Source organism: Silurus meridionalis, chromosome 7 (genome assembly GCF_014805685.1).
Source record: "Silurus meridionalis isolate SWU-2019-XX chromosome 7, ASM1480568v1, whole genome shotgun sequence".
Taxonomy (NCBI): domain Eukaryota; kingdom Metazoa; phylum Chordata; class Actinopteri; order Siluriformes; family Siluridae; genus Silurus; species Silurus meridionalis.
The window spans coordinates 16,771,743-16,789,882 of record NC_060890.1 but is presented as its reverse complement, the minus strand read 5'-3'; the positions used below and the strand labels follow the sequence as shown (position 1 = coordinate 16,789,882).

At 43.6% G+C, this 18,140-nt stretch overlaps 2 protein-coding genes and 1 long non-coding RNA gene across 4 annotated transcripts in view; 1 reads left to right on the top strand and 2 right to left on the bottom strand.

Annotated features, from left to right (window-relative positions):
* LOC124388853 overlaps positions 1–9,316 on the bottom strand; it is a 59,992-nt gene extending 50,676 nt beyond the window's left edge. The window contains exon 1 of the long non-coding RNA XR_006926474.1: positions 9,116–9,316. This is a non-coding gene — a long non-coding RNA (uncharacterized LOC124388853). The remainder of the gene's footprint in view (positions 1–9,115) is intronic.
* The window catches only part of LOC124388851 (cadherin-10), a 45,107-nt gene extending 34,628 nt beyond the window's left edge, over positions 1–10,479 (top strand). For both annotated transcript variants that reach the window (XM_046853922.1, XM_046853923.1), the window contains exon 12: positions 9,328–10,479. In XM_046853922.1, coding sequence (XP_046709878.1) covers positions 9,328–9,818 — 491 coding nt within the window. In that variant the 3' untranslated portion in view covers positions 9,819–10,479. The remainder of the gene's footprint in view (positions 1–9,327) is intronic.
* Positions 10,480–13,192: 2,713 nt separating this feature from the next.
* On the bottom strand, positions 13,193–14,431 carry LOC124388852. Its single transcript, XM_046853924.1, has one exon. It carries the CDS (start codon positions 14,182–14,184, stop codon positions 13,213–13,215), a length of 972 nt encoding a protein of 323 aa, XP_046709880.1. The 5' UTR covers positions 14,185–14,431; the 3' UTR covers positions 13,193–13,212.
* Between the last annotated feature and the right edge of the window lie 3,709 nt (positions 14,432–18,140).

Sequence of the window (18,140 nt, the reverse complement as noted above, 5' to 3'; positions counted from 1 at the left end):
TCAGTGACCAATATAGCCACCTTTCTTTGCAAGGACACTCAAAAGCCTGCCATCCATGGATTCTGTCAGTGTTTTGATCTGTTCACCATCAACATTGCGTGCAGCAGCAACCACAGCCTCCCAGACACTGTTCAGAGAGGTGTACTGTTTTCCTCCTTGTAAATCGCACATTTGATGATGGACCACAGGTTCTCAATGGGGTTCAGATCAGGTGAACAAGGAGGCCATATCATTAGATTTTCTTCTTTTATACCCTTTCTTGCCAGCCACGCTGTGGAGTACTTGGACGTGTGTGATGGAGCATTGTCCTGCATGAAAATCATGTTTTTCTTGAAGGATGCAGACTTCTTCCTGTACCACTGCTTGAAGAAGGTGTCTTCCAGAAACTGGCAGTAGGACTGGGAGTTCAGCTTGACTCCATCCTCAACCCGAAAAGGCCCCACAAGCTCATCTTTGATGATACCAGCCCAAACCAGTACTCCACCTCCACCTTGCTGGCGCCTGAGTCGGACTGGAGCTCTCTGCCCTTTACCAATCCAGCCACGGGCCCATCCATCTGGCCCATCAAGACTCACTCTCATTTCATCAGTCCATAAAACCTTAGAAAATCAGTCTTGAGATATTTCTTGGCCCAGTCTTGACGTTTCAGCTTGTGTGTCTTGTTCAGTGGTGGTCGACTTTCTGCCTTTCTTACCTTGGCCATGTCTCTGAGTATTGCACACCTTGTGCTTTTGGGCACTCAGTGATGTTGCAGCTCTGAAATATGGCCAAACTGGTGGCAAGTGGCATCTTGGCAGCTGCACGCTTGACTTTTCTCAGTTCACGGGCAGTTATTTTGCGCCTTGGTTTTTCCACACGCTTCTTGCGACCCTGTCGACTATTTTGAATGAAACGCTTGATTGTTCGATGATCACGCTTCAGAAGCTTGGCTATTTTAAGACTGCTGCATCCTCTGCAATATATCTCACTATTTTTGACTTTTCTGAGCCTGTCAAGTCCTTCTTTTGACCCATTTTGCCAAAGGAAAGGAAGTTGCCTAATAATTATGCACACCTGATATAGGGTGTTGATGTCATTAGACCACACCCCTTCTCATTACAGAGATGCACATCACCTAATATGCTTAATTGGTAGTAGGCTTTCCAGCCTATACAGCTTGGAGTAAGACAACATGCATAACGAGGATGATGTGGTCAAAATACTCATTTGCCTAATAATTCTGCACTCCCTGTATATATATATATATATATATATATTGCTTGTTTTCCTTCTCATTATTATAATGTATACCTTATTAAACCTCCACTGGTGTAATACAAAGGATGTACATTTTTCAGATTCACTTGAAGTCCTTCCTTTACATGCCATGGGATGCCACATTGTAATGTGTAAAATATCTTGATAAAATAGAAAACAGTGTAAATCAGTGTAAACATGTTGTGCAATCTCATTTTATTGCTGAGGCCATGAACAGATTCCATAAATATAATCTCTGACTGCACAACCCTTGGTGGACTATCTCTCTTAACTCAACCTCTGAATAGTGTTTCTAAAAAGGCTGATTCATATTTAGCCAATATAATAACTGTTTAGTTATTGTATATATTTTAACTTATCAAAATCTAAACTTTTTGTTAATTAATTAATTAAATATATATTCTTTCATTTATTCATTCATTATTTCATTCATTCATCCATCTTAACTAGTCACATTGTCATGTTCAGTGTAATCTGGAGTGTATACTGAAAAACCTGGCAAGAAGGTGGGAATAAACCCTGGATGGGTTGCCAGTCCATCAGATGACACATCTACAGTCACATTCACACATTCATTCACACCTAGAGGGATTTTAGAGTAGCCAATCTGACTACTGGTGTATGTTTTTAGAGGTAAGAAAACCAAGGAAGAAACCAAATTGGTTATGGGCAGAACATGTTGAGAACTTCTGTTTAATTATGTATTATTACCACCTATACATCCTGATTCATAGTCAATCAATCACAATTTTTTGGTAAAATTATTGTGAAACTCATTAAAACCACACATTTGTGAGTAGAATAAGCACAATTTATCGTTGATTTGAAACAATCTTTTTTTTTAGTTATCATCAAATACTTCTAGGCTACATTTACAGTATTTGGTAGATGGTCTTATTTAGAGCAATTTATATCTAGCTCTTTAATGCAACTTCAGCTTCAGAGTGGCACTACTGGGATCTGACAACACAAATTGCCAACAAGTAGTCCAAGGACCACTGAGCAAGCACTGTTTAGTCAAGGTTAGACTGCTATGCCAAAGTTTAGCCATCAGATTTGCTTTTTAAGCATTGCAAATGTAATGAGAAGAAAAATTCTAATAAAAAGTGGCAAACAGTTATTAAAACATGAATGCTTCACAGTTTCCCATTCAGGCACTTGAGCTGCGTCAAAGCGCTTGATCGTTGCGCATGATCGGTGCATTGTTTGTTTGGGAGTGGAGCGTGCTCAATCAGCTCTCGAGGGAGTCAATTGTTCACATTGTAGCCGAATTCGTGGAGAGCGATCTTCCTTGCGGCTCCGGTCCCGCTCTTGCCGAGGCAAAGCGGTGCCGGCATCCGTGGGGCTCGCAGGCCGATCTGGCAGAAGGCATGGAGTCGGATGAGTCCTCTCCGACCTCCCCTGATGGGTCGAGCGCCTGCTCTTTCGGGGAAGCATGGCCGGTGGCTGCTTTTTCTCCCAGTGTGAGCAGCGCGATGCTCCACATTTCTCCCGCGGGCCATATCTAAGCTCGAGCTAGCTTGGCCGGTCGGAAAGCGGAAGCAGCGCGCACCCAGTGTCACAGCCTCATCGCAGGGGCCTACCGTTCTTCCCCAACCTGTACACTGAGGTGTCCAGGTCCTGGGAGACCCTGTATGTGGCGCATACTTTTTCCCAACAAATCTCGCTGTACGCGAATGTAGTTGGGGCTAAGGAGTACGGTTACAGGGTGATGCCGCGTGTGGAAGAGACGCTAGCAAGCTATCTCTCTACTAGCATAGCATCGTCTCTCAAGGCCCCGGTGTTACTACTAAGCCGTTTTAGGCTACGTTGGCTTTGGTGGGGAAGGCTTACGCGGCAGCAGGTCAGGCTGTGGGTGAGTTGGAATGAGGGACTTCGCTCTGGGGCTGATGACATTAAGGAGTTGCGTCACGCTGCCGACCTAACCCTTAGAGCCATGAAGGACACGGCGTGGGCCGTTGGTCGGTCCATGTCAGCCCTAGTGGCCACAGAAAGGCATATGTGGCTCACCCTTTCAGATCTCGCTGTAGCAGCGGTCGTCGACAAGTATCAGGAGTCTAAGAAGCAATCGGCAGCGTTCCAGCGGTGCCTCCCTCGCCCCTCCTGTGGGGCTTCTCGGCAGCAGCCTCAGCCTAGTGGCCACAGAAAGGCATATGTGGCTCACCCTTTCAGATCTCGCTGTAGCAGCGGTCGTCGACAAGTATCAGGAGTCTAAGAAGCAATCGGCAGCGTTCCAGCGGTGCCTCCCTCGCCCCTCCTGTGGGGCTTCTCGGCAGCAGCCTCAGCCTGGTCCGGCCAGGCACCGCAAAGCCCAGAGAGAGCCGGGTGACCTAAGGGTCATCCTCGCTTCTAATAAACGGGCCGTGGTGCATAAGTCCTGATGACTTACTTCTGGGAGGGCACTGAACACCTCGCTCCATGGTGCCCATCCCTCTTCAGCACCACCGGGAGGCCAGGCTGTTAGCTCTTCCACAAGATGTGCTTCTGAGCGTGGTCTCCCTCCACTTCCCCAAAATCACTGCGGATAGAGGGGACCCGCTGCCTCTTAGGAGGCACTGATGGCTGCAGGGCTGGCCTGTTAGCCATTCGGGTAGAGCTGTTAGCCCTGCCACAGGATGTGCTTCAGGGCACAGCCTCCGCCAGTGGGTCTCTACCTCTATCTCCACCCCAGAGGTCACTGCGGATGGGGGAGACCTGCTGCCTCTCAGGAGGCTCCAGCTGCTGCAGGGCAATGCTCCTACTGCTTTGGAAGGGTTAGAGGCCAGCCTTGAAAGGCTGGTTTCCTTAAGAGAATTTCCGGCAGTGTGGGGAAGGCTGCTGGACGTGTCTCAGTGGTTCTAAAGAAGGGCTATTTGATTCAATTCGGGTTCTTTCCTCCACGGTTCAACACAATGTGTCCAACCCTGGTGGAACCCAAGCAGGCTCTGGTCCTGAAAGAGGAAGTGCATGCTCTCCTGAGGAAAGGGGCCATCGAGGTGGTTCCCCCCTCGGTCAGAGAGTCAGGCTACTACAGCCCGTACAGGTTGCTTCCGATCCTAGATCTGCGCTCTTTGTTTACTCATGAGGCTCAGGTTCAGGATGCTCACTTTCAAAGAGGTCGTGTCTCAGATCAAGTCCATGGACTGGTTTGTCACGATAGATCTGAAGGATGCACACTTCCACATAGCCATCCTTCCCGCACACAGGAGAAGGTTTGGGAGGACCTGGTATTGGTAAGCTTTGCCCCAAAATGTCCCATGGGACACTTATCTCACTGAGAGCAGTTTATATCCCGAGACAGTTGAATTGGAGAGCAGATGCCCTTTAGAGGGAAAGGCCTGGGGAATGGCGACTCCACCTCGAGGTGGTGGAGCAAATATGGCAGAGATTCTAAAAAGCCCAGGTGGATTCTGTTTGTGACCCAGGAGACCTTGCACTGTCCCCTCTGGTTCTCTCTCACCCAGCCCCACTGAGGCTGGACGTCACGTCTGTATGCCAATCGCATTACTCTCAGGAGGGGGCACAGTTTTTAGCGGCTAGTCTCTCTACTAAGGTAGTGGAGACCATCCCCCATTCCAGAGCTCCCTCCATGAGGAGGCATTTGTTTACTACGTGGTGTGAGAACTGCCAGTTGGACCCAGCAGGGATTTCCTGCCAATAAGCAGACTCTCAGTAGATGGGTAGTGGATGCTATCTCTTCATCTTACTAATCGACTGGTCTCCCTGCTCCGCTCGGGGTCAAGGCTCACTCCACTCGGAGTGTGGCGGCCTTTACAGCCTGGTCCACTGGAGTCCCGCTCAAGGACATCTGCAACGCTGCGGGCTAGTCCACCCTGCAGAGCTTTATGACCTTGACCTTAGAGCCACTCCGGGCTCCTCTGTCCTCTGTGCTGGTTGTGAGGCTCTCACACACTAGGCAGGGTCTGGTCAGTGTGGCGTGATTGGACACTCATTTACAAAGCATTGCGACGCTGGTCGAGTTCCTGAATGAGGAACGTCTCTAGGTTGCGTATGTAACTGTAGTTCCCTGAGGGAACTAGACAATGCATCCCCGGGCCACACTACCTGCATCCCTGCGGCGCTTACCTTCTCTCTTGCAGAAGCTAATGTCGCTACCACCGCACAGCCATTTTGTAGCTCCTGGTTGTCGCGACGTCATCTGCCTATTGGTCAGATTTCATACGTGACTCAGAGCGTGGACAACGTGAGGCGTTCCCAAAGCGTTACGATGCAGCGTCTCATTCCCTCGGGGAACTAGGGTTTTATACGTAACCTAGAGATGTTCCTATTCCCAAATCCTATTCTTTTGGCCCATTTATTTTCTTTGCCCCTGTCAGATCTGTCTAGAACATCATGGATGTAAAAATATTTAACAAAGATTGAGAAAAGACAATAATCTAGACATAATCAGTGCCATTACAGTGATTAAGCTTTGAACCAGTCAGATGTAAAAATTACATTAATGGATAATTGCAAACTGGCCAAACCTAACACTAGGGAGCTTACATTTTCAACATTCACCATGCTGGCTTTTGTCATCAATTAACAAAAACAATAAACCACAATATGCTGTAACATCAACATTTCACATTGACTATTACATTTTCTTTTAAACTCATGGATCTCCGTGATCTACTTCCATCTTTTTTCCTCCTTTAATTTTCTACAAACAATCACAAACTAGGTTAAAAGTAGGGCACCCCATTAAGCTGTTACTTCAGGTAATGCTTACAGAAAATCTACCCACCCCCACCCCTCTCTCTCCCTCCTTCTTTCTCTCTCTCAAAATGCAACAGAGGGAAAAAAAAAGTTTTCATTATTAAATGCATGAAATTGACAGAAAGGCCTTTCTGCTGTTGTAAGCTTCTAAGTAGGTCACATTCTGCCATCATAAAACACCACATTTACCTGCATATACTTTAATGCAGCATATAAAACTCCACCAAACTCCTTTTTTTTCTGCAGCACTGAGCTAAAATATGCCACACTTATAACCAGAGGCACTTTGATAGGACATTTTCTCAGTGTGCCTCTTAACCAAGCGTGACTCATGTTCCACCTGAGGTAATATCATATGCGTTAGTACAGCTATTTGAGTCACTATGTGTGTGTGCTGGTTTTGCAGCATCACTGTTAACCTATAACCCAATGCCCTGTACTTCATCTGAGCTAATTTTGCTGATGAACCAGCTGTCATCAGTAGCGAATGTACAACAGTGTATGAAAAAGCGCATAATAGTGTGTCCTAGGAGCCAATTGTATAAATCCTGATTTAATGGCGCATGAGGTAATGCAGATATAACAATATAAATGTAAATGCATGGATGCATCAGGCAGAATGAGCAGCATTTTCTCCATATATTATAAGTTCTAGTTTAGCTCATTATATTTAACAGTTTCTCATCTTCTACTCTATCTGCTGAACTGCTTTGTGCCATATAGTTTATTGTTTTGCATAGATTTCTCTGTCACTATGACATCCTTTCCACCACTACTTAATTCTCCAGTAGACAGGAGATAGCACTGATGGTTAAACCTTTGCATTTATAACTCGAGTGCAATAGCATGACATTTGCTCGTTACCTTCCCTTCCCCTCGCTCCACTGTTTGAGTTGTTCTTTCTGACGAGCTGTCCAATTCACCAGGGCACTCCAGCACAGTGAAAGGGGGCCACTGGCCCATGACAAAGAGCTGCTACCTCTAACCTTAATCTGCCCCTTCCACACACCTACCAATACATACATACCCTAACAACCCCTCACCACCTGTTGCCCTCCAGTCTGGGCGTCATGCAGCACACACACCTCCTGCAGTGCCTCCTTCATAATTAACACCTGAGTGGGAGGCAGGGGCAATCGCTCCATTTACCTGCTGAGAGTAGAGAGAGCAGCCGTTGATCAGGAAAAAAAAAACCTTCTTGCTTACAGGAACACCTGCTCTCTTCTTATACAGAATTTGCTTTCTATTTAAAAGAAAATGCAAAACCAGGTTACACACCAGCCTTCTTTCTTAATTTCAGCCCTAACACAAAATGGCAAAATAAAATTAAGAACAGACACACACTCAAACAATTTAATAAATAAATAAAATAAGAGGGAGTTACAAAAAACTTACAATACTCTCTTCGTATGAGTGCACAGTGTTATAATTGGCAGTGTGGCTCAATTCAGAATGACATCACATTCAATGTCATTTAAAAAAATTCCTATCTTACAGCTATCATTATTTGGATTAATCCAAAATAAAGATCAAATGTTTATAAGTAAACTTCTGATGTTTATAAGTAGACATCTGATGTATATAAGTAAACTTTATTTACTTTTTAATTTTTTTTTACATGTGAAACTTGTTGGAACTATTTAATTAGATGAGCACTGTAAAATACTTTACAAAACATGATGTACCATGGAACACTGTAAAGGCTATCATTAACATGACATCACCAAGAACAGGAGTTTCTTCAAAATGTATGCAAGGAAAAGACAAAGGCTGCATAATTACTTGGAGAATTTGACAAGTACTTATTACTGATGTCTTGGCTATACTGATAACATTTACATTTGTGGTATTTAGAAGTCCCTATATCTCATTTATATGGTCTCATTTATATACTGCGGTTGAGGGTCAAGGGTTTTGCTTAGTGGCAGCTTGCTGGTGCTGGGATTTTAACTCACAACCTTAAGAGCATAAGTCCAACATCTTAACGTCTGAGCTACAACTTCCAGGTATAGTACAAGGTGGCTATAAACTCGAAAGTAATCACCTTCAACGAGCTAAACTAAACCACCCTAAACTTATTAATTTAACATGTGGCAAAAAATGTGTTATATTTTGAGGATACTATTTCCAAAAGGCATAATAATTCCTAAGGTTTATTTTACGATAAGAACACCTTACCCATTGTGAAACATGCTGGTGGCAGCATGCTGTTTACAGCTGCATTAACCAGAACTAGGGTTTTAATCAATGTAAAGGGAATCATGAATAGCTACTTATTCCATGAATTTTGCCTTTCATCAACAAAATGACCCAACGCATACATCCAAATAAACAAAGGAATGTCTTAAACAACAAAATATGTATTAATATCTAAGCCAGACCACAAATGTGAATCAACTAAAAGTCTGTGACCTGAAGTGGGCTGCATGCAGTTTGATGTAGCTAGAACGATTTTTGTAAGAAAGAGTGGAGAAATATTGCCAAGTCAATCTGTGCCGTGTTGATAGTCTATTACCAAAAAAGGCTTAGTGGTGTTATAATGTCAAAGGCTGATTTAACATGTGCACACGTGTAACTGGGTTATATAATTTTTTTTTCTTTAAACTTCAAACTGTCTACTAACATTTTTTTTTTTTACATTTGTACAATAATTACAAAATTGTAGATGTTTTTATATTTAATTTTACATTAAGAGATAAAAAGTTTAGGGAGGCTTTATATAAGGTTTTACGTAAAAAAAACTGGTATTATAACAAAGGTGTATAGATTTTATATTTCCATTGTGCTTTCCATATCACTATTTTAAAGCATGAAGACCTTTTTCAAGGTTATATGCCCAGGCGATGCAAAAAATGTATCAGAAATAGTGTATGGCTCCTTTCACACTTTTCATGACGCATGACACGTTTTGAGACACACTCCTCTGCATCTTCTGCTGAGCCCTACAGTTTTATGCAATGCCAACTCCATTCTTGTCTCTGCTCGTGCCCTCACCCAACTAAACACTACTACTTTAATAAATGGATAATCTAGTAGATCTAATCAGAGGATACTTGACTGTTCCCTCCTCTATTTATTTGGATTCATTAATTTATTTTGTAGCTTAATGACTATATATAATCCATTTTTACTAAGCTTTTTTTCCCCTCTGGTCACTCACTAAATGAAGGTCACTCCCAGGGTTCGATCACAGCTTTTTCTCTTGCTTGTTGCTATGGTGATCATCCTGGCTTTAAGTCATTTTCTTCATATTTACCACTAGCTGATGTCCCATCTACTCACAGAATGTTTAGGGGACATAAAGCATTGTTTATCTCAGTGGTTGCCATGGAAATGGTAATGTTTTTGTTTTCCTGTGCCCCGTTTCTATAGTGATTGTGGTCATGTTTGCTGCGCTGAGGCGGCAGAGGAAGAAAGAGCCTCTGATCATTTCCAAAGAGGACGTGAGGGACAATGTGGTGAGTTACAACGACGAGGGTGGAGGGGAGGAAGATACACAGGCCTTCGATATTGGCACACTGAGAAACCCCGAAGTCATTGATACCAACAAGATGAGACGTGACATAATACCAGAAATGCTCTTCCCCTTCCGACGTGTCTCACCTATTAAGAACAATGCAGATGTGAGAGACTTTATCAACAGTCGTCTTCAGGAGAATGATTTGGACCCCGCAGCACCGCCATATGATTCACTGGCCACTTACGCTTATGAAGGCAATGGTTCACTCGCAGAATCTCTCAGCTCACTTGAGTCTGCAGCAACTGAAGGAGATCAGGATTTTGATTATCTTAGTCAGTGGGGGCCACCATTTAAAAAGCTGGCAGAAATGTATATAGGAAAAGAGATGCATAGAGAGACTTAAGACGATGTTGTAACACTGTTCTGAGTATTCTGACTCATATCACTCCATGAGCTTACTCACATCAACACACTTTTACCAAACTGTATAATCTACTTAGAGTCAAGAAAGACATGAAAATCATACTCGAATTAATTGGGAGTTTTGATTTCCAAAATTTATTTTCCTCCTCTCATTCTTGATCTTGTTCTACTCTTTCTTTCTCTTTCTCTCTGTTTTATATTCCATAAAGATGCCTTTAAAGTTTAGGAATTTGTTGTGATTGATGATGTGAATAATGTGTTTTGTACGTACGAACAGTGATAGCAGCTTTCTATACTATTGATGTTTACTGCGAATAAATGGAAAACAATCTGATTATTAGCTTAGCTTTTATTGCAAACCTTATATAAAATAAATACATGTAAACTGTTTGGTATCTTGGGTTAAAAGGGCAGTGTTACAGTGATATTTTCTTTTATTTTCGTTTTTCTTTAAATGGTTCAACGTGTCAACGTGTGCATTCATCTCAGCACATAGAATTAGAATATGTACAATGAAAAGTGTAATCTTGTAAAAACCTGGTCATACTGTCTTCATTCTGGTCGAATGCTGTCATATTGTTTTATACTGTATTTATATTTTTATACTTATTTTGATAATAAAGTTTGGAAAATCCCTAATATGTTATCAATGGTTTAAATTTCAATCAGAACTTAATGTTATGCCCAACATGTTTATGAGGTGTGAGATGTTCCAGACACCATGCGATTCTTTTTATTTAATTTTTGAAAGATTATTTTATAAATAGTAAAAAATAAGAGCCTTTATTTAAAACGGTGAATAACAAATGAAACTCAGTGACAGTAATTGTGTTAAAGAAATGTTTAGGTGGTAAAAAAGTTTTTGTGGTTCTGTCAGTCATAGGAGACCACTGCAAGTGCAGGTTCGACTAAATTGCAACAGCTAGAGAAACCCAAACAATATACAGAATCAGAATCACAAAACAAGCAATAGTTAGACTGTCAGCATACAGAGTATCAAAGGCAGCAACCAGAATCAGGGAATAAAAAATGAAATATTAATCAAAAAGATAAAAAGGACAGAACTGAATACACATGGAGAAGCAGCATCATTAGAAATCTCAGAGCAGATACTTTGCACTGGTAGCATGTGAGCCTGGATTATTTATGTATATGTGCTTTTTAGATATGTTACACATGTGCTCAATAAGTAATCATGTGACCTTGAATGTGAGAGTGACTGTGTTTAATAGGAAATCAAAACTGACCATCCTGTGATGCTGTGGTGGATTGGATTTGGTGCTCTGATATGACATGTGCATTCGGAAATTCTTCCAGAATGTTGTGTTGAATTATTTGAGATCTTTATTCGATTACATTCATAAATGACTGTCATTTAGCAATTTTTTAAACCATTTTCATCTAAACCTGAGTTAAAAAATTATTTTGCACAGGCATTCTTGAAAATCTTAATCAGCTGATTAATGTAAAACTGGAAATTTAGAGGTTTATGTATAAGCATGCACATGCACAAGGATTTTAGCTATTCATTCCTGTTTAAGATCTTGTTTCATCACCCTCTTTATACACTTGTGTATGTCTCCAGATGATTACCAACTGGAGCAGCTTTTAATTTGCACTTTAGTTACATGGACATCTGCCTGAGTTGCAGAGTAGTGGTTTTGAAAGAAAAAAAAATTAAATAGTAAAGTAATGTCACAAACCTAAATAAACAACTTAAGAATAACAGAGCAGCATCTAATGGTCTAAACTAATATTAGGAAAATATACATAGGTGAGAATATGTGGACATTGCTTTCAGAATATTCAGTACCTCTACAAATGATACGGAGAATATGACTGATCTTTTACAGTGCTTTAAGTAGAAAAATATAAATAACATTTTAGACACCAACTTTTTTGCTCACATAAACAATGGCAATAATCCAGCTTTAACTGTACTGTAAATTATGAATGTGACCACCATTTTTTTTTTTATATATATTCAGCTTTGCACATCTGGCATTATCTCAACTGCCCACCTGGAATTTACACACACACACACACACACACACACACACACACACACACACACACACACACACACACATCCACACACACTGTACTGTGTAAAAAGTTAACAAACATTACTAAGTTAACAAACTAAGAAACTAAAAAATAAATAAAACACGTTTGTCAGTTAAAAATGTGCCAATACATAGAAGACCATTTTTTAGACAAAAAAGTCTCTAAAGGAAATTGCTGTGGATTCTCTGCTAGATGCTCAATAAATCTTACCAGACAAATTCCTTATAAAACTACACAAACTGCACCACATTCTAATGTGCTTATATCATATATTGACTTTGTTAAGTTTATTGGCTTTATCTGCTTTTAGTATTAAGCAATGTTATATTATAATTTCAATAATATTGTGAGTTTCACAGCATTTCATGCATAAAGTATCTCACAAAAGAGTACACCGCTCACATTTCACCATCCGTTTTAGTATATTCTCTAAAGAAACAATACTATAGAAAAGAAACTTGGATATATTTTAGAGTAGTCAGTGTGCAGCTTGTATAGCAGAATAAATTTACTGCCCTGAAAATAACTCAACATACAGCCTGTGCCGTCCTCGATATGTTCACTTAATATCTTGACGGCCAGCTAAACTTTTCCCAACACCAAAACTCTGAAGATTAATTCTTAGTTCCACAGGTTTATTGGAGATGCAAAGAAAAAGTGAAACTGCAACACATTAAAAAAGGCAATGACAAATCAGAGTAACGCCAACTTCATCAAACCTTAACTCAACTTGAATAAAGACTAATTGCACTATTACAGCTGCATTTCGTTTGTACTCATTTTAAGAAAGGAGAAGAAATACATTTAAATAACATTCAGGACAATGAGACAACGCACAACTCATCGCAAACGACACACGTGAGCTAACATTTGCATAGTTGTAGTAAATTCAAACCGTCCTCAGATTTTACTTTACAAACAAAGTATTGACGAAAATAACAGAATTCCTTCAGAAAATCTCACAAAGACAAATGTACATACCATCGATGCTATGCCAGACGCAAGGAGAAGACAGATGAGGAGAACGCGATGCATATAAACGTCTAAAACAATGCGCTTGAATGCGTGAAGGATTACTTCCGACTACGGGTAACGTAATAGGACAATTAGAACAACGCGATCTTAAAATGACCATGACCTAAATAAGAGCGCATAGGAATCTGAATAAACGTTTAAAGCATGTTATTTTCTGAAAGCATGAAACTCAATGCTTATCTAAATGTTACCATTAAGAACAGAACACTCCCCGTCTGACGTGAACACACGTCACCCACAGTCCATGCACAGTTTTTTTTTTAACAGTCCATCTACTGTGCCTCTGGAGGTAGAAGGAGAACAATTTCATTGACCGGCCGGAGAAAGAGGCCAGACCCGCCTGGTTTGAAGATTTTTACCTCAACCTGGCGCACTTTCCCATCCTTGCTAGGGAAGGCCTGTGTGATCAGTCCGAGAGGCCATTCATTCCTAGGTGCTTGGCTGTCCTTAAGGAGAACAACGCTTCCAGGCTGAATGTTCGGCTGAGTGGACTGCCATTTCTTGCGGGCCTGCAATGTTGGGAGGAATTGTTTCCTCCAGCGGTCCCAGAAGGTGTTGGACAGGTGTTGAACCTGCCGCCACTGGGACTTGTAGAGGTCTGTGACTCCAAACTCACCAGCAGGAGCAGGCACACTGCTTGTCTTTTGTGTGAGAAGAGCAGCTGGCGTGAGTATAAACGAGTCCTCAGGGTCCATTGTCACTGGAACAAGTGGTCTGGCGTTGATGATAGCAGCGACTTCTGCCATGAAAGTCACCAGCACTTCGTGGGTGAGCTTGTCTTTCAGCTGGAGGAACATTGCATCCAGAATCCTCCTTGCCAGCCCTATCATTCTCTCCCATGAACCACCCCAATGAGATGCATGGGGGGGGTTAAAAGACCAGATGCAGCCCTTGTCTGAGAGGTAAGTCTTTACGGCAGTGCTGTCAATGTTTGAGGCTATCTTGAGTTCCTTACAGGCACCTATGAAGTTCGTGCCACGGTCGGAACGAATGTATTTGACCGGCCCACGCATTGAAAGAAAGCGCCGTAGCGCGTTGATGAAGCTAGAGGTGTCAAGGGATTCTATGACTTCAATGTGCACAGCTCTTATGCTCATGCACGTAAAAATCACTGCCCACCTTTTACTTTGAGCGAAGCCGCCCCTGGTCTTACGTGAGGAGACGTTCCATGGGCCGAACACATCAAGACCCACACTAGAGAATGGAGGATCGGTTGAAAGACGATCAGATGGCAGATCAGCCATTTTCTGGATACTGAGTGGAGCTCTGAGCCTTCTGCACGTTATGCATTGGTGAATGATGCTGCTTACTCTTTTCTTCCCTCCGACTATCCAAAGGCCAGCTGAACGGACCGCCCCCTCTGTAAAATGACGGCCTTGATGATGGATTTGCTTGTGGTGGTGTCTGATAAGTAAAGTGGCGATGTGATGCTGGCAAGGAATAATCAGGGGAGTCTTTTCTCTCTGATCGACACTTGAATGATGAAGACGGCCTCCAACTCTGAGAAGGCCGTGTGTCGATGAATGGGTCCAGATTTCTGAGAGGGCTTGTTTTTGGCATCCTTTCATGTTTCTGAATGCACTTTATCTCTTGGCTGTAGACTTCTTGTTGAACTGCTTTAATGATCACAACTGTCGCTTTCTCTGATTCCTCAACTGTGAATTCAGCTTTGCAGTAATGCCAGCCCTTGCATGCACTGTTCTCTGTGAACTGTCTTGAAATGACAGGCTATGTGAATAAGGCGCGTGACTGCACGAGTTAATGACCTCCAAGTAGAGAACTTTGCAAAGCGTTGTGAATCCAATTGCTGGTTTGAGGCTGCAGTGCTTAAGGCAGACACCAAAGGGCGAATATCTGGGTCTGAGCTCGGGTCAACAAGGTCATAAGTTCTCTCAGAAATGCTAGGCTCCGGCTTGGAGAGAAATTTGGGGCCACTCAACCAGTTGGTGTGTTTCAGTTGTCCAGCAGGAACAGAACGTGTTGCGTGATCTGCAGGGTTCTGGTCTGTTGGCACGTAACGCCACTGGTCTGGTCGGCAGGATCTTCGGATGCGTAACACACGGTTGCTTACATAGACATAAAAGCGCCTGGTCTCATTGCAAATATAGCCCAGGACTACTTTACTGTCTGAGTAGTAGGTTACAGCATCAATCTGTAGGTCTAATTCTGCTAAGACCAGGTCTGCTAACTCAACAGCAAGCACTGCTGCACAGAGTTCGAGTCTCGGCACTGTGTGTTCAGGGCGGGGGGCCAGCTTTGCTTTGCCCATTACAAATCCAATCTGGTTGGTGCCATTACTGTCTGTCACTTTCAGGTAGCATACAGCCCCGATAGCTTTGACTGACGCATCACAGAACACACACAGCTCTCTTCTTACCGCTGCTGATGGTGAGGCTTCTGTGTAACGCCTAGGGATAGAAAGCTCAGCGAGCTCAGACAGAGAGCTCTCCATGACGTCCAGGCATCTTCCATGGCAGGAGGTAAGGGCACGTCCCAGTCACCTTTCTCCGCTGTAAGCTCTCGCAGGATAGCTTTGCCTTGGACTATGACGGGTGCAACGAATCCCAGTGGGTCGAGAGGCTGTTGATTGTGGACAAGACACCCGCCGTGTGTAGGGCTTGGTCTCACTGGAGACATTAAAAAGGAAACAGTCTGTCTTGAGATTCCAGTCAAGCCCGAGGCTGCGCTGCAATGGCAGCGCGTCTGCATCAAGGTCAAGGTCTTTGAGGTCACTCGCATGGTCACTGGATGGAAAAGCGTCCATGACCTCCTGGTTGTTTGCCGCAATCTTGTGAAGTCTCAGATTTGACTTGGAGAGCACATCCTGTGTCCTTTTTAACAGGCTAATAGCAGCTTGAACTGTGGGCAGAGACTTCAGCCCATCATCGACATAGAAGTCATGTAACACAAAGTGCTGCACATCTGGGTCGACGTGGAATTCATTGCCTTGTACAGATTTGTGCAGACCATGAATAGCCACTGCAGGTGACGGGCTGTTGCCAAAGACGTGGACGTTCATGCGGTAATCCGCAATGGCTTTGGAAAGGTCATTATTCTCGAACCAGAGAAAACGTAAGTTACGATCCTTTTCTCTTACCCGGAAGCAATAGAACATCTGTTCTATGTCAGCTGTGACGGCGATGGCCTCTCTTCTGAACCGAATCAACACTCCCAGTAGTGTGTTATTAAGGTCAGGTCCTGTTAACAGCACGTTGTTGAGTGATACGCCGTCGTATTGGGCACTGGAATCGAATACCACACGAATTTTTTTTGGTTTCTTCGGATGATACACGCCGAACATTGGTAAGTACCACCTTTCTTCATCCGGGCTGAGAGGGGGCTAACTCTGCATGAGAGTTCAAACATGCTGCCCATGAAGGAGAGAAAGTGGTCTTTCATCTCAGGCTTTTTCTCAAAGTTACGCTTGAGAGACATGAGACGCTTCAGCGCCTGAGGCCTGTTGTCTGGCAGCCGTGGTCGTGGGCTCTTAAAGGGTAATGGTGCCACCCAACTGTTATTTGAGTCTTTTTGCAGTCCCTCATCCATTATCTCTATGAACTTTGCATCTTGAATGGAGGGAGCCACCTGGTTGTCATCCCTGGTCCGCCTGAATACCGTGCATCCAAGGTGGTCGACTTCACAGATAGGGTGTTCTTCAAGATACGCTGTAGGTTCACTGGTGACCTGAGTGTCGCTAAACCTCTCCATCACATGAAACACATTGGGGCACGCTTCAAAGAGAGTGGGCCGTTGCAGCTCTGTGGTATTCGTGTGGAACGTGCTAATTGTCAGCGGCCTGTGAACATTACCTAGGCACACATTTCCAACAATGACCCACCCCAGGTCTAACCTCTGTGCGTAAGGCAGGTTGTGAGGGCCATTCACCTGTTTGCGGACTTTATGCACTCTGATAATGTCCCGTCCTAAGAGGAGCATAATAGGGGCTTGCGGATCAATGTCTGGGATGAGGTGTGCTACTGACCTTAGATGAGCATGATGCAGAGCTACTTCAGGGGTCGGAATCTCCTCTCTGTTGTTCGGTATGTCGTTACATTCTATGAGGCTTGGCAATGAGATGCGAATAGCTCCATCCAGAGACTCCATTTCATAGCCGCTGGCCCTTCTGCCTGCTGATTGCTTCACTCCAGCACATGTTCTCAGTGTGTAAGGAGCACTTGGACTTTGGTCGTTGAACATGTCGAAAAACTGTGAGCGAACCAGTGACCTATTGCTCTGTTCGTCCATAACTGCATACAGTTTCACGGCCTTTCCTCTGTGGCCAGCTGGGAACACTTTAACGAGGCATATTTTCGAACAGGAGCGGTCTGTGAGTTCCTCCGCAGACTTTCGTGCATTTATTGGTGACTTGAGACTGCGCGGAAGCTTCATCCGCCTCCCCGCCGTGCTCAGAAGCAGGGCCAGCCTCCTGTTGCCAGGGTGCGGGTCCAGGGTGAAGCGCGGTGTTGTGCCTGTCGCTCTTACATTCAAAACACCGAACATTGAGTTTGCAATTCTTTGCTATGTGAGACGAGGAAGACAGGCATTTAAAGCACACATTGTTTTCTTTGAGGAGTGTTTTGCGCTCGTCAATGTGCTTCTCTGAACGCCCGGCACTTACGGAGAGGGTGTGGCTTTTTATGCAACAAACACAGTTTTTCGCTGACGTCAGATTTTGTTGAAGGCTCACCTGTGTCCGATGTGGCTCTGGGTGATACCTCTGTTTTGTGGACAGAGACTTCCCGCTGTCTGTTTGGCTTCCACGCAACCTTCTCTGTCCTGGGGCCATGTCTGTGTTGGCGATGAGGCTGAAGCTTGGGTCATTGGCAATGCGAGCCTGCTGCCTGACAAAATCAACAAAGAAACAAAAGGGAGGATAGTTCACCTGGTTTTGATGCTTATAGGCTGCGCCAGCTATCACCCACTTTTCCTGAAGACGAAACGGGAGTTTCTGTACAATCGGGTTTACGCCTCGCCGTGTCAAGGAAAGCCAGGCCTGGTAAGTCTCCTTCAGCCTTAGCGGCCTGCAGTTCCATTAGTAGATCACCCAGCTTTGTCAGCTTAGGTCCATCTCGGTTCAATATTTTCGAAAGCTATCAATGCGTTTGAACAGGGCATTTTCTACTGCTTCAGCTGAGCCATATGTTACCTCTAGTCTTTCCCATGCCATGGCCAGTCCTGCTTCTGGCCGATTGATGTGTAT

Bases quoted from the DNA above. Each gene is read 5' to 3' on its own strand.
- LOC124388852 (XM_046853924.1), bottom strand. From the start codon at position 14,184: ATGGCTGATCTGCCATCTGATCGTCTTTCAACCGATCCTCCATTCTCT.